At 39.8% G+C, this 15,004-nt stretch overlaps 2 protein-coding genes across 3 annotated transcripts in view; one reads left to right on the top strand and one right to left on the bottom strand.

Annotated features, from left to right (window-relative positions):
• The first annotated feature begins 142 nt into the window (after window positions 1–142).
• arl2bp (ADP-ribosylation factor-like 2 binding protein) lies at window positions 143–6,504 on the top strand. 2 transcript variants are annotated; one of them, XM_034686667.1, is made up of 8 exons: window positions 143–275; window positions 1,752–1,866; window positions 3,465–3,526; window positions 3,787–3,893; window positions 4,504–4,589; window positions 5,351–5,447; window positions 5,553–5,650; window positions 5,709–6,504. In XM_034686667.1, coding segments are annotated over exons 1-8 (585 nt in total). In that variant the 5' UTR covers window positions 143–256; the 3' UTR covers window positions 5,710–6,504. The 2 variants fall into 2 exon arrangements, with proteins under 2 accessions (XP_034542558.1, XP_034542557.1); XM_034686666.1 differs by having other exon boundaries at window positions 5,553–6,504.
• The window catches only part of pllp (plasmolipin), an 11,625-nt gene continuing 3,125 nt past the window's right edge, over window positions 6,505–15,004 (bottom strand). The window contains exons 2-4 of the mRNA XM_034686668.1: window positions 11,670–11,843; window positions 10,272–10,388; window positions 6,505–7,999 (exon numbers count right to left, since the gene is read on the bottom strand). Coding sequence (XP_034542559.1) covers window positions 7,892–7,999; window positions 10,272–10,388; window positions 11,670–11,843 — 399 coding nt within the window. The 3' untranslated portion in view covers window positions 6,505–7,891. The remainder of the gene's footprint in view (window positions 8,000–10,271; window positions 10,389–11,669; window positions 11,844–15,004) is intronic.

The following is a 15,004-nucleotide window of genomic DNA, read 5'->3' as shown; positions in this document are numbered from 1 at the left end:
TCCCCACGAGGATCAATGAAGTGTTATCTTATCAGGCACCTTTCAGCCCTAAAATGAGCGGTAATGTAACAGTTTTGATGCCAACCTCGATTAAAAACCAATAGGTAAGATGAAAACGAAGAAGGAACCGAAGTTCACAGACTTTGTTCTCCCCGGACAGAACTCAGAGACGCACACATGTTCGTCGTTTCCTTGGTAACCGCACTACGTTCTCTACCTGTCGTAGTGTTGACGGTCTGTTTGAAGGTGTGAAGGCATGGACATCCAGGGGCTGAGTGAGTCACATTTAACACATTTAATGGACATTAACGCAGGTAGAGGATGCTGCGGATTGAAACTTAGATCCCGGGAGAGCAGGGGTTAAACCGAGCTGTTTAATGGACGTGTGACTTCATGTGTGGAGCTAACCTCAGCTAACAGGCACTAAGCCTGTCATTCTGTAACGTGATGTTTCACTCCAGGCCTCACAGGGAGACTTTAATGTTACACACCTGCTCATTAATCATCTCCTAGTTTACTGATCTGAACTGAAGATGATTTATCTGACAGAGCTCTCAAGCCTTCAGTGATCAGAGAGGAAAACAAACAACAACACATTCATATATTTAATACTTTTAAAGGCAAGGAGGGTTTCTGTCTGAGAGTGCAAGTGGAAATAAAAAGACAGTAATGAAATAATAATAATATTATTAATCATTTTTCTCATTTCTATAACTTTACAGAACCACGGTGTAGAATGGAAACTTCTTAAAAATACATCACATACATTTTGATTGACTTTTAAAGCACAACATGAACTCGCCCCTCTCTTTATGTCTGAGCTTTTATCCCCACAAACCAGGACGCGGTCTGAGATCCTCTGGCAGAGCTCTGCTGGCTGCTCCAAGGACCTGACTGAAGACCAAAGGGTCCAGGGCTTTCCAGTCAGAGCTCCTACCCTCTGGAGCAGTCTGCCAGAGGAGATCAGACCTGCAGACCTGTGTTTTATTTCATTACATTAAGCTTTTATTCTGAGATTTTAAGGGTCTGTTTTATAAGTTTGTATGCTTTAAAGTTTGTTAACACTTCATTTTGCTTTACATTTTTATTTTTTTTTGCCCATTGTGAAGCACTTTGTTACCTGTATTGAAAAGTGCTATAAAAATAAAGTATTATTATGATTATGATATGATTATTATTATTTTATTATTATTATTACATCTCAAAAAGACAATCAATCTTAATTAGGGTTGCAAAGGGGTGGAACATTTCTGTTAAATTTCAATGGGAAGATAAGCCGGGGAATTTTGGAAATATTCCAAATTGTAAACTTTCAATGGGAATTATGGGAATCAATGGGAATTAACTGGGAATTGAGGGTAATTTAATGGAAAGGTATCATATCCAAGCATAAATATGTGTTTTGTTATAAGCAGACATCCATCCAAAATAATACAATTCAATTTGACAATTGTAAGTTAAACATTAGTACCATACATCCAATTTGTTAAATACATTAGTACATAATATCATCAAAACTTACTTCACTTTGTGTAGTCCACAGGCTCAAATGTGTGGTTTCAATAGTCTTGTGCTCTGGGCTCAAAAGTGTGGTCCAGGATTCTAGAAATCATCTGTGCATGTGATAGAGGAATGCACAGTGCATGTTTATTATTACATGTTGGTGTATTATGAGGGGGGAGATATGACTGTGAAGGTGTTTCCTGTTAGTGGAGATGAGTACTCAGACGCTGCCTCTCCTTGTGTTTCAGAAGTGTGGAGCTGTGGAGATAACATCGTTGACATGGTCGACATGGACGACCTGGACGACCTGGACAACCTGGACGACCTGGACGACCTGGACGAGGAGAGCTCTGCTGTCTCCAGGTGGCTGTCTATACTACCTTTAAGTCCTTGGAGAAAAGCCCAAAGCAGATCTCAGGTGTGACGGGGCAAATCTTAAGTCAGGATGTCTTCTGTGGGGGAAGTCTGGAGCAGCTTCATACCTACTTTTAGTTCCTGAATCTATCTATCTATCTTTCTTTATTTATTCATATATCACCAAATCACAACAAACATTATCCTCAGACTCTTTCTAAACAGAGCAGGTCTAGACCGTACTCTATGTTCTATTATTAACAAAGACCCAACATCAAGACAGGATAAGATCCAGTCCTATCTTACAGACAGGACTCAGTCTGATCTCATCTTAATCCACCATGAGCAGAGCACTTTGCAGCATTTAGCAAGTTACAGTGGCAAGGACAAACTTCCTTTAACAGGCAGAAACCTCCAGCAGGACCAGACTCATGTTAGACACACATCTGCTGAGACCGTGTTGGAGAGAGGGATAGAGGGAGATAAAGAGACTGAGAGAGAGATGATAGTAGTGAGACGAATAGTAGTAGGAGTAGTAGATGTTGCTGCTGGAGTCCAGCATGTACGTAACAGTAGGAGTCTGGCACGTCCACAGCAGCAGGCCGTCTACGGCAGAGATCCAGAGGAACCTACAAGACAAGGGAGCTCAGGGACTCCAGAAAGGTCTATGGTTAGTAACTTTAATGGGACAGGAAGAGTTAAAGTCCTGTTTTTAGTGCTGAGCTTAAGAATTGAATGATGGTCAATATGGCAATCAACACTTTAGCCTTAGCTGCTCGTCCACAACAGGGCGTCTGGTCTTTGGGAGGAACTCATGCATTTCCAGGGTATAAATGAGTCCCAGGACTTTGAGGTGGGTCTCACAGGGTACATGTCTTATTTTATTGGGCACTTCCTCCAGCACTCAGCCTTTGTCATTAGCCCTTTTTATGCTGCGAGTCTGGAACGGTGCTGCAAGAAGTTCTGCTGTGATCATGCCGTTGAACTTTAATATTGATTCCTCAGCAGTGTAATATTGATGTCCCAGTGTGTGGTTTTATAGTGAGCTATAGTGTTGAGGAAGCAAGAGAGGCATGATGTACAAACACAGTCAACACAGCAGGAGCTGCACACACACATCAGCTGTGTTCCTCCCTGCCTGCTCTACCATCTTCCCGTGATCCCTTCTGATCTTTGTAACACCTGTGATACTTCCTCCAAACCCAGCACAGCAGTGGGACAACTTGGTCCTGCTGTCATGCCTCTGAAGCTCACATTGAAGGCATTTCAGCTGTGAAAATATCACACCTTGAATCAGCAATATGAACCAACGGTGGATGTTTTGTTTGTTGCTGTCTCCTGTATTTTATTTCTTCTTAAGGACTGGACGAAGGAAGAACCTGGGACTAACGCATTTTCTATCAAAGCTGAAGAGAAGCCCTTAGTTTGTTAAGTTTCTCATCAATCTGGTCCAAGTCCAGTTTCTTGGTTCTTTAGTGCTGATAATTAACTTGACACAATAAAGTATCAAGACATGATAACATACAGAAAGTTTCCTTTTACTGCTGTTGAGAGCGATAACTCTCACCACGAGGTCCACCTCTGTTTCTTGTTTTCCTGTCTTTCAGTTCATCAGCCGCAGACACCGCTTTTGATGCTGTTATTGGCTGCATAGAGGACATCATCATGGGTAGGGTTTGTTGGAGTTCTCTGTTGCTGTCCATGAAAGATAACTCTATTCAGTAACCTGACAGTGCAAAGGAATAGTCATTTCCTCATGTTGTAAAACACGCTGAGTGAGGCGGCCTCTCTGCACGATGAAGGTCATTGTAGCGTATCAGATATACTGTATGTTATAAAGCCCGAGTTTCAGGCTCTCAAAATGTTTCAGTTCAGGCGTTGCTGTCCTGTATTCAGTGTTTTGTGAGAATTGTGATGACTTTGTTTTAGAGGAGGAGTTCCAGCAGCTGCAGCAAAGCTTCATGGAGAAACACTACCAGGAGTTTGATGACTCAGAGGAGAACAAGCTCAGCTACACACCCATCTTCAACGACTACGTGAGTTTCAACATAACTCTAAATCCCATACCTGCATTCAAGTAACATGTTAGAGGCATACCTGCCAACATTGGACTCTGAAAAATAGGGAGATTTTCTGGAGTATCGTAAAATCAGCCTATACCCAGCAGCCCCGTCCATATATGACCCTGAACTGCAGATCAATACATTTAATAAACGGATATGTAAATCAAATACTTTAAATGTCACTTAATTTCAAGGTTTGCAGTAAAATATAGAAATGAAAACATAAACAATTTAAAAATGCCATGTCTTCAAAATATGACAAAATTCATGAACATATTGAAGAGTGAGAGTAGAGTGAGCCACTGCAGAGAGGAGTGACGAGCACATATTCCAGAGTATAGAGGGGTTTGCGTTGACGCCATGTTTTGATGTTAATACCATTATAGTATTATTTCATTAAGTAATGAATGTAGGAGTCTCTGTAACATGAATCTACATCGCTATGTGCTTTTTAAAAGTCATTTATCTGGGTCCTTTAAATCAGTGGAGCACCTCCACCTAAATCTGGAGTGTTGGAGGTCTGGTTATAGGACTAAGTGATTATACGAGCTAATTCTTCATTGTGCTTCTGGCTGATGTGCAGGTTGACTTGCTGGAGAACCATCTGGAGCAGCAGCTGATGGCGAAGATCCCTGGCTTCAAGATGAACACTTTCATAGAGCTGCTCATGTGAGATGTGACACCACAACTTTATCTGTTTATGCATTTCTTAATAACAACCTCGCTGCTTCAGATCAACTGAGAGTCTCTGTGAAAGGAGAGAGCCAAATAGTTCAGCAGCTTGTTTGGTGCACTTGTTGCCCATTACATCACTCTGCAACAGGCCACCAGGTGGCACTATAGGGCACTGAAAATATAATAAGATTGATTACATACACTACCAGTCAAAAGTTTGGACACACCTTCTCATTCAATGGTTTCTATTTATTTTAATTATTTTCAACATTGTAGATTAATACTGAAGACATCAAAACTATGAAATAATCTGGTTTTGCCATAATCTGGATTACAACAGTAGTCAAATAGGGCTATCCATTGTGTACTAACCCTACCTCTGAACAACACAACTGATGGTCTCAAACACATTAAGAAGGCAAGTCCTTCTACAAATGAACTCTTGACAAGGCTCATGTTAATTAGAAACCACTCCAGGAGACCACTTCATGAAGCAGACTGAGAGAATACCAAGAGTGTGCAAAGCTGTCATGAAGGAAAAAGGGGGCTACTTTACAGAATCTAAAATATAAAACATATTCTGCTTTGTTTAACACTTTTTTGTTCATTCAATAATTCCATATATATTCGTTCATAGTTTTGATGTCTTCAGTATTAATCTACAGTGTTTACAATCATTACAATAACTACAAACCCTTGAATGAGAAGGTGTTGCCAAACTTTTGACTGGTTGTGTATTTCTCTGACATCTGCAGGCAACACAAGGAGGAGGTGCCAGGTGATATCTTTGACATAATGCTGACGTTCACTGACTTCATGGCCTTCAAGGAGCTGTTTCTGTTTTACAAAGCAGTGAGTGTTTCTGCATGCCGGTCGTCATTCAGTCCAAAGAAGTAATACAGGATCCTAATTGAAATAATATGTTTTAATCTAAGTTGTGTGAATCTGTGTTTCCAGGAGAAGGAGGGTCGAGGTCTGGACAGTGGTCAAGAATTTCTGGTCACATCTTTAATCCCTGCAGGCTCAAAACTCAACAGTAGCACTGAATTGCAGTGACACACACACACACACACACACACACACACACACACACACACACACACACACACACACACACACACACACACACACACACACACACACACACACACACACACACACTTGAATGGCCTCCTCCTCCATGTGCTGATGTATGATTGTATCCATGGGCTTTCAGAAATTATTGTATTTATGGTCCTTTGAGTAAGTTCTGAAGTTCTGTGCTCTGATAGAAATCTACAGTCTGTGCTCCAAAGGATGTAACAGAATATTCTTTTATGCATTTCTCTTTGATTTCTGTAGTGATGGGTTAAAGATGGAAGGTTTTTGCCTGTTGATGCTCCCCAACCACACCGGTGGAGAAAAACGACTACTTGAAGTATTTAATGTGTTTAATTGTAATGAGCAGACGAGACGCTGAATCCTGATTCTACAGTTTGTGTCACACATGTCACACAAACCCTCAATTCTGGTACATGGTTTGTGTCATCCTGCTGTTTTTATGTGGTCCACAAATCCCCACGTTGGCTGGGGAAACCTTTGGATATAAATGAGAGTGTTTGTCTGGTATAGAAAGAACAGCAGAGCTAATATATGTTTTATACTGTTTTTCAAATTGTTCAGTGAAAAACACTCCATGGAGTTTGTGCCTGTGAAAGTCAATCTGAATGTACAAAGTGATTGTTTTTGTTTGTGTGTGGTAGCATGTGTAAGTGTCTATCACTAGACCTAAGATCTGCTTTACAGTTTCATGTCAAATAATGAAGTATTTTATACATGACAGTTGTAGTTGTGAATTTATATTTATGTCACAGATGAGATGTTTTAACATGTTAGTAAAACATTATTTTCAAAGAAACAAAGCCTTAAATTTAAATCACAAGTTACTTTATTGAAACATGTTAATGGCTGAGCCTGCATTCATTCTTTTTGTACAAAAACACAAAATATCTTATAAAATCACAAACAGGACGGGGTGAGCACTGAGAGTTGTCTGCAGCTGTGTGAGTCCTTCGTGGAGCAGTGTTTGAATCATTGAAGGGGTCCTGTAGAAACCCTGAATCTTTATATCATACTTCAGTAACTTTATGCTTTCACAGCCATCGTTTTCATTCCATGTCTGCTTCATTATCAGAGATTGGCTTGGTCCTTTCAGAGTTATGAGGGTGAGAGATACTTACTGGAAATCAAAAAGGGTTTCTGCAGAACGCACGTACCACACATTCATTCTTCACACCTGCACCGCCATGTCAGGGGGTTTCATTATAATATGAGATGAGAATCACAGTTTATAACACATTCAGGAGAGCACAGTTCAGTCTCATTGGTGTCGTACGCACCAGTGAAACAAACACTCTGTAAACAAGAAAGACTGAAACCTTTAGTAGATATGACAGGATGAATGTAAGGCCAGGCCGCCATGTTTGGAGTAAGTTCATGTTTTCAATCAAATCTTTACACATTGAATAAAGACACAGATCTTCACTTTGCAGCCATTTACATCAATGGTGATTCTTTCTCTAATATCACAGTAAATCAATATCTTACAATATCTTTAATTAATATTTGTTCCTTTTGATAGTGATAGCATGTTACGCAAAATATGAGCAGGTTAATCTTCACAATCCCCCTTTAACTAATTGAACGTCTCTCTCCAGCAGGGCAACGTTATGCCTGTGGGAAACATGGACATTTCCTGGAAATGGTCTATCTGATTAAATCCACAGGGTAGGTCTGAGTTTTGTTACCACTCACAGAAGTCTTAAGCTAAAGTTAGCTAGTTAGCTTAGCTGTATAGAGCACATAGGCTGGAAACAGGGAGTCAGATAACCTGGTTGAAATGTTGAAATATAAAACCCACCCATCACCCTTTGATAAACTCACTAATCTATAATATATATTATCCTTTTTCTGTAAATAAAGCAAAGTGTAAACAGGAGTTACAGTTTTGTACTGATGCACTGGAATATTTTGTAAAGAAAGGACAGAATTTCAGTCCTTCAAACACCAAAACCAGCACCTTCGAGAACATGTCATGTAGAGATAGAGTTTCAGAGCCACGTTTGATGCAGATAATCCAGAGGTGATGAATAATGTATCCTCAGAACCTTACATTACTGAATCTGACTGAAACTAGATCAGTATATGGATTTAGGTTAGGAGGGCCAGCATTCATAGGCAGGTGCCAGTACTCAATTTAAGGGACACAGACATAAATCTTTGTGACTTTTTCCTGGTCAGCACTGCAGCTCAGAGTCCTAGGCTGGCACAGTGTTGGTGGCAGCATTTCCTCCGTCTCCCTTCCAGGCTAAATAAGAGAAGACAGCACTAACGCCGTACGCCAACATGACCAACGCCCCAAAGAACTGATGAGACAGAGAGGAGAGAGGAGAGAGCATTACACAACTGTAATGGTTCACAGAACAGAGCAAAGGTATCAAACTTCAACAGGACCCACAAATCAAAGATCATGTTGCATCTTTATGTGTTCACTCTAAGTAATGTGTTTATAATCAACTTTTCAGTCTGGTATCCTGCCATTGATACCTCAAACACATTTAAAGGTGTGTGTGTGTGTGTGTGTGTGTGTGTGTGTGTGTGTGTGTGTGTGTGTGTGTGTGTGTGCGCGCGCGCGCCCAATGCTACTGAAGCTGTAAACTGGCTTGTACTTTAAAGCTTTTTATCTTTGTTCAAGTGTGTTCATTTTCTCTGACACACACCCTACAATCTATTGCCCTACATCCTCCTCCCTCTGTCTCTGGTTTCTGTTTATGATGATTGAACATTGACTGCAGTAAACAGCGAGGGGCAGAAGCCGGTAGAAGCTGCAGTACAAAGGTAAACGGAAATTTAAACACCAATCACATGACACGCCTCACAGCCACGTGAGCCATAAATAGCTGCTACCTTTACTCTGCCTCTGTTCACTTTTCGTGTGTGTGTTCCTGACACTATTAGGTATTGAGAGTAACTACTTCTATTGTTTGGCACACATGTTGAGCTTGTATATTTACCTATATACACTACCAGTCAAAAGTTTGGAAACACCTTCTCATTCAAGGGTTTGTATTTATTTTAATGATTGTAAACACTGTAGATTAATACTGAAGACATCAAAACTATGAAAGAACATATATGGAATTATTGAATGAACAACAAAGTGTTAAACAAAGCAGAATATGTTTTATATTTTAGATTCTGTAAAGTAGCCCCCTTTTTCCTTCATGACAGCTTTGCACACTCTTGGTATTCTCTCAGTCTGCTTCATGAAGTGGTCTCCTGGAATGGTTTCTAATGAACATGAGCCTTGTCAAGAGTTCATTTGTAGAATGACTTGCCTTCTTAATGTGTTTGAGACCATCAGTTGTGTTGTTCAGAGGTAGGGTTAGTACACAATGGATAGCCTTATTTGACTACTGTTGTAATCCAGATTATGGCAAAACTACATTATTTCATAGTCTTGATGTCTTCAGTATTAATCTACAATGTTGAAAATAATTAAAATAAATAACAATAATAATATTAATAATACATTTTATTTGGGGGCGGCTTTCAAGTCACCCAAGGTCACCTTACAGAGAATAAAAACATTCATCATTAAAACAAACAAGAAATAATAAATAAGAAAAATAAAAACTAGTTAAATAAAAACCATTGCATGAGAAGGTGTGTCCATACTTTTGAATGGTAGTGTACCTTACACATCATCACAGAGGGAGTCTGAAACCCTCATCACACAAGGGCTCCAGGTCTTTGAGGTCCTGACACGAGCCCGTTACTCATATATCTCATTCCTGATCATTACCTGATATTGTTCTGCATGTCTGAACACAAACACTGGCAGTTCATTGTCCACATAAAGTGTTTAAAAATGTGCAAGCACAGCAGGAAATTTCGCTGTAAGAAAGTGGGAGGGGCTACGACATTGTTCACACAAGTGTGCTTCCTCTACTACTATATAATCACAATAATGTCACTGTTGCAGAAGACTTTTCAAATTATCATTTGTTTATATTCTTTGAAACTATTTCATGACAGCTTCTCAAACAGATCTGCGGTCACTGGCATGTCTGCATGTTGCTCTTGACCTTGTTTGTTTGTTTGTATTCATGCAGCTTGACACGCTGCAAAGTGAAATCCTGGTATAGAGTAAATGATTCGTCCTCTGCTAATATACTGTATCTGTGTTGTGCACGTTCTCAAAACGGGAATTAGTCTAGTGTAGATGAAGAGGCACGTCACAGTCGAGCATGCAGGAGCAGAAGGAGGAAAAGTCTGCTGTTCTGGTGACTGATTCATTACAACATGCATGAGAACGTTTCTGAGACAGTCCTCATCGTGTGAAACAAAGTACAGACAACTAAGGTGAGAAATTAAGAGTGTGAAGCAGTATGCAGTGTGATCAATGTCAGTACCTTGCCCTCTTACTTGCTCTGAATTTAAGCTTCTGTTTTTACCTCTACACCTGAGCCTCCTCAGGTCTACTCAGACTTCTTTTTTTGGAGTCAGCAGGTGTGAAGTACGGATCATTGTAATGAGACACTTGCCTTTCTTACACCAGAGTAATGTCAGGACATTTTCAGGAGTGTAGTGAATATGAGAGGATGTATTCATGTTTGAGTGTGTCATGGAACTTACAGCAGCAGCTGCAAAATGTCCGAAGAAGTAGTTGAGGTGAAAAGGATGTACAGAAGCAGCGTTGGTCAGAAAGGCAGTCAGATAAAGGACTGTTGCAATGCCGTGGTACCCCATCATCTATCAGAAGAGGAAAACATTAGCCACAGACCCTCTGAGCAAACAAATATGATCCCCTGTGCACTTAATTTGGCCTCCTCGTTTCTGTTATTTTGTCTTTGCACTTTGTCTAATTCTTGCGTCCTTATCTCCTCTGTTTGTTACCTTTCTTTGTGAAACATTGCCCTGGTATTCTCATTCATGACCTACTTCACCATCCTATTTTCTAAGCAACTAATCATTTGTTGAAACCTCTTATGAGCCAAGGTCTTTGAAGGTTAAAAACACTTTGAGTTTAAATCCTGTTGCCTCCGTTTTTTTTCTATCAATGCATTTAGTGACTGAAAGCCACAATATCTCACGTAATGGGGCAATGGGTACATTATATCTCATTAACTTGCCTCTATTAGTCAATTTGCATCTTTTTTTCTACAAATATTGCACAAAAAGACTCAGTGGTAGCACCATTGTCAAAGATCCAGTTATGTTTCTGTTTAATTTAGAGGATATTTGGTGATTTGTCAAGGTGACAAGGTGGATGTTGTTTTGAGTGATGAACTCCTTTTACAGGTTTTAAGCAAAGTGCAGTATTTTGGTGTGCAAATGAGTAAGAATAAGCGCTTCTCTCAATGATCAAAATCTTCATGTTTTTCATTCGTTGAGCATCACATGATCCAAATCAGTCAAACATGTTACAAATATCTGAGACAAGGAGAGTTTGTGATGTCTGCCACAGTAAACGGACTAAACGCCTGCCAGGTGAGAGATTGATCGACAAGGGGAGTGGAGGAGAAAGTGACAATCCACCACAGTATCAGATGATTCTGATGGATGCCATGAGTGCTGCATGTGAGGATGTCACAGCTGATCGATGCAGGGGACAGGTGACCCTCACCTGGAGACTTTTCTCTGGAGTATTCAAAAAACATCAGATGTGATGTTGATGAAAATCTCTGGCCGGACAAACAAGACCAATAGGATGTCTTCGAGGACAAGAACTTACAGCGTCATGTAGCCGACTGTGAGGAGGTACAGACTGTTCCTAACTTAACAGCCGGTTTCTTCTTTGTTATAAGAAGTGTTTTTGTTTGTTAATACTTGGAGTTAAGAGAAAATGAAGACTGTTTCTGGGCCAAAAATATTGAGGAAAAACTGTAACAGCAACCTTAGAAGATCATGAAAGTTACTCTTCATGAGTCTTTTTGGTGATTTGCTCATCTGACAAGATCTACGCTTCATTGTTCAGGCTCTGTCCACTCAAGACAGGAAGGACTTTCTACTCTTCCCCTCATCCTTCCTTACCGTCAGCAGCCAGGGCACAAAGGTGAGCTTTTCATGGACGTTAAACAAGAATATGAGGAAGAGGATGGTGGTGATGATCCACAGAGTGACGGCCACAAACATCACCCAGCCATATGCCGGCAAAGGCTGGTAGAAGGCGCCGGCTATCAACGCCCAGTGGAGCAACCCAAGGACCTGGAGAGGTGAGCGGAGACAAGACAGAGAAAAAAGAGAGACCATGTGTGTAAATGAGACCACATTGGGACAACTTGTAGCTTCTGTAATACAAGTGAATTCTGATGATAAAGAGGGAGATTCACACTGTTTCTGAATCTATCAAAATGCCGTGCCTTGCAAGCCAATAAGTGATATCTTCATAGCTTGAACTGTAAACATGTAAAGTAATCTGCCCTAAAAATGAACATTTTATCATGAGCTCTGATGGAGTTTCTTCAGCTTTAGGAGCCAGCCTCAAGTGGACACTCAAGGAACTGCAGTTTTTCAGATTGGTTTCATTATCAGCACTAAAGGTTGCTGCTTGGTCTAGACTGAAGCTGAGGACACACAGATTAATATCAGCTTCAGATGGTTAGAAACACTTTCTTTAATCTGAACTATATTCCCTGTAAAGCATGGAGAACGTATAAAAAGAAGATAGAGAGTATGTAGGAGGAAGAGGATAAAACAGGCTGCTGTCATGTTTACTTGGACTTGCGTCCAAAATTCACCAGAGACAACGTCCAGACATTAACCACTCAGGGCTCTGCTTGTGTCCCATGAGAAGGGGCATAAAAGGACAGTCTATTGTGAACGCAGAGATTATGTTTCACTTTTTATGCACCTGATACACACACACAGTAGGCAGTGGGACTTTGGCCTTTACAGAACGTCTATTTCAACAAACAAGAACAGCAGCCATCCTCAGCGTCCTGAGTAGGAGTGTAAAAGTCTGCTGTAATCCACAGCTGGAGTCCAGTTTGATGTAACTTTGCTCAAATCTATAACATTTAAACTGCCGGGACATCAAGGATTTATAAATCATTTTATTAACACTGTGAGAAATTAAACAACAAGTAACAGTAAAAAGTGTCTGAACCCTTTAAAGTTCTTTCTGTGATGTTCAAACTACACAGCAGCAGTCGGATGAATCCGAGTTCAAAAGGAGAAACATGGTGAAAACAATATGACTCATGAGGCTGAACTTTACCTGGATTCAAACACACAGAGGAACCTTTGCTCGCTCACCTTTTCTTTCTGTACAGGTGAACGTTGATTAATAACAAACCATCTCTGGATAAGGAAGTGAATGTCATAAATGCTAATCTGGTGTGACAGGGAGAGTTTGCTTCTTTACAGCCTGTGTTTAACCATCGATCAAGTTAAAGCATGCACTCTGCATCAGGTCAGTGTTTATATATTATGCAAATGTGTTTCATAATGCAGGCCTTTTATTAATTAATATTTCATTGGGAGCTGGACGGTTGAAAGAGGAAACCAGCTGCTGTATTAATTTGACACTTAGAGATGAATAAATGCAGCAACATAGAAAGGAAGATGTTTGGTTTCATAACATTTAACGTGCATCCATAACTTTATTTGGTCTTTCGTTAAATCTCAACTTATATTTTATTATCTGAGAATAACAAAAGTGCTTTTCTCATTATATCTGAATCATTTTTCTCATTTTTTCGAGGTAACAAAGTTTGTCTCTTATGATAACAGGATCATTTTCTAGCAATCTAGTAAACAAAACTGGCTTAACATCATCAGTGTCATGTGAGACCACGACGTTTCTTGCTGCCATGACCTAGGCTTATGATGAAGGTTTGTTTTCTGGGGATACGAGTTATGATCACCTGATTACTAAAGTGGTAGAAGTGAATCAAAAGTTTGTTTGGCATGATGTGATAAATATATCTACAATGCTATTAAACAACTGGAAATCACTGAAAGCAAAGTGAATAAATGTATGGAAGCAGAGCCGTGGGAAGTGGCTTTAAGTTGGGGGTGCTGTAGTAAGAGGTGCATTTTTTTTTCTTTTTGCATTTAGGTTACTTATGCAACTGATAGACTATAGCTCACATACATTTTATTTTTATTTATCTGATTTGAATACAAGCTTTCAAGAGAACTTTTCATTATAAATTCACAAATTGCAATTTCCATACCCCGTTGTACAGCAAAGAGCATGCAAGCCAAACCTGGTAAAACAGGCCCAAAAGGCAGTAAAGCACAATGAACAGAACTTATCTCAATACGCATAGTTTTTAAGCAGGCACACACACAGGGCACACAGGGATATTTTAAAATGAATAATTATTTAAAATTGCTATAATTATTTCTCAAATCTTCCTCAGGCATTACATTTTCAGAAAATAATACAATGGAGAAAAAAAACTGTTTTATTGTGTTAATTCATGTATTTGTTTCAACTTATTAATGCATCCAGAAAAAAATTGTGTGATGCCTTTTCCAACAGTGGGTGCTGCGGCACCCTCAGCACCCCTACTTCCCACGGCCATGTATGGAAGCATGTCTGGTCAGGGCGGTGATTCACAAAACGGTGGGCATGAAAAACTGTGAAAAAAACATGGCTAGTTTTCCAACATGGCTACCACACGAATGTAAGGCTATGACTGTTTTCTAAACCGCCTACTATACTAGCAGTACGTACTGATTTGGCCTAAATTCAGTATGTAGTATGTGAACAAGAGCAAAATCTGCAGTATGCCAAAACTCCCCGGATGTCGTACTAATTAGGGAAAATTTCTCAGTATGCAGCGGACCAGTCTGCCTCACGTACTGTTTCCCATAATGCACAGCGCTAACATTCTGCTTCTTCTTTTTTCTGTATTTGACGGGTGAACTCAGTTTTTAGGTGCTGTGAAAATGATTAAATTCCATATAAACCACTTCTTAACGTTTTAAATCATAAGTGATGCTAAAGAGTTTATCTATCAGTTTGGCCGTTGTTTACTTCCACTTTCAAAAACTGGAAATTCAGTGACGTCTGGTTCAGCATACTGCAGAACACAGAACAGTCATACTACATGAAACGGCCTGCTCTGTGTTTGATTTTAGTATGTAGTATGACTGTTGTACTGGACTGTGTATGAGTTCATATTGACATATTTATGTGTTGATTTCTGTGATGAGGGGAAGGGGCGGGTTTGAAAACATCATCAACCAAAGGGGAACCTGCCCTACTTTCAGCATTATCTGTTTTTATACTTGATTTAGTACTTTATGGTAATGGTAATAGATTGATAGGTGTGTTCATACTGAGCTTATTGCTCTTATCAGTTTCATTTATTGGCCGTTGTACACAACCATCACATGGAATAAAAACAATGTTA

Source organism: Notolabrus celidotus, chromosome 6 (assembly GCF_009762535.1).
Source record: "Notolabrus celidotus isolate fNotCel1 chromosome 6, fNotCel1.pri, whole genome shotgun sequence".
NCBI classification, from domain to species: domain Eukaryota; kingdom Metazoa; phylum Chordata; class Actinopteri; order Labriformes; family Labridae; genus Notolabrus; species Notolabrus celidotus.
This window is presented reverse-complemented; position numbering and strand designations above follow the sequence as displayed.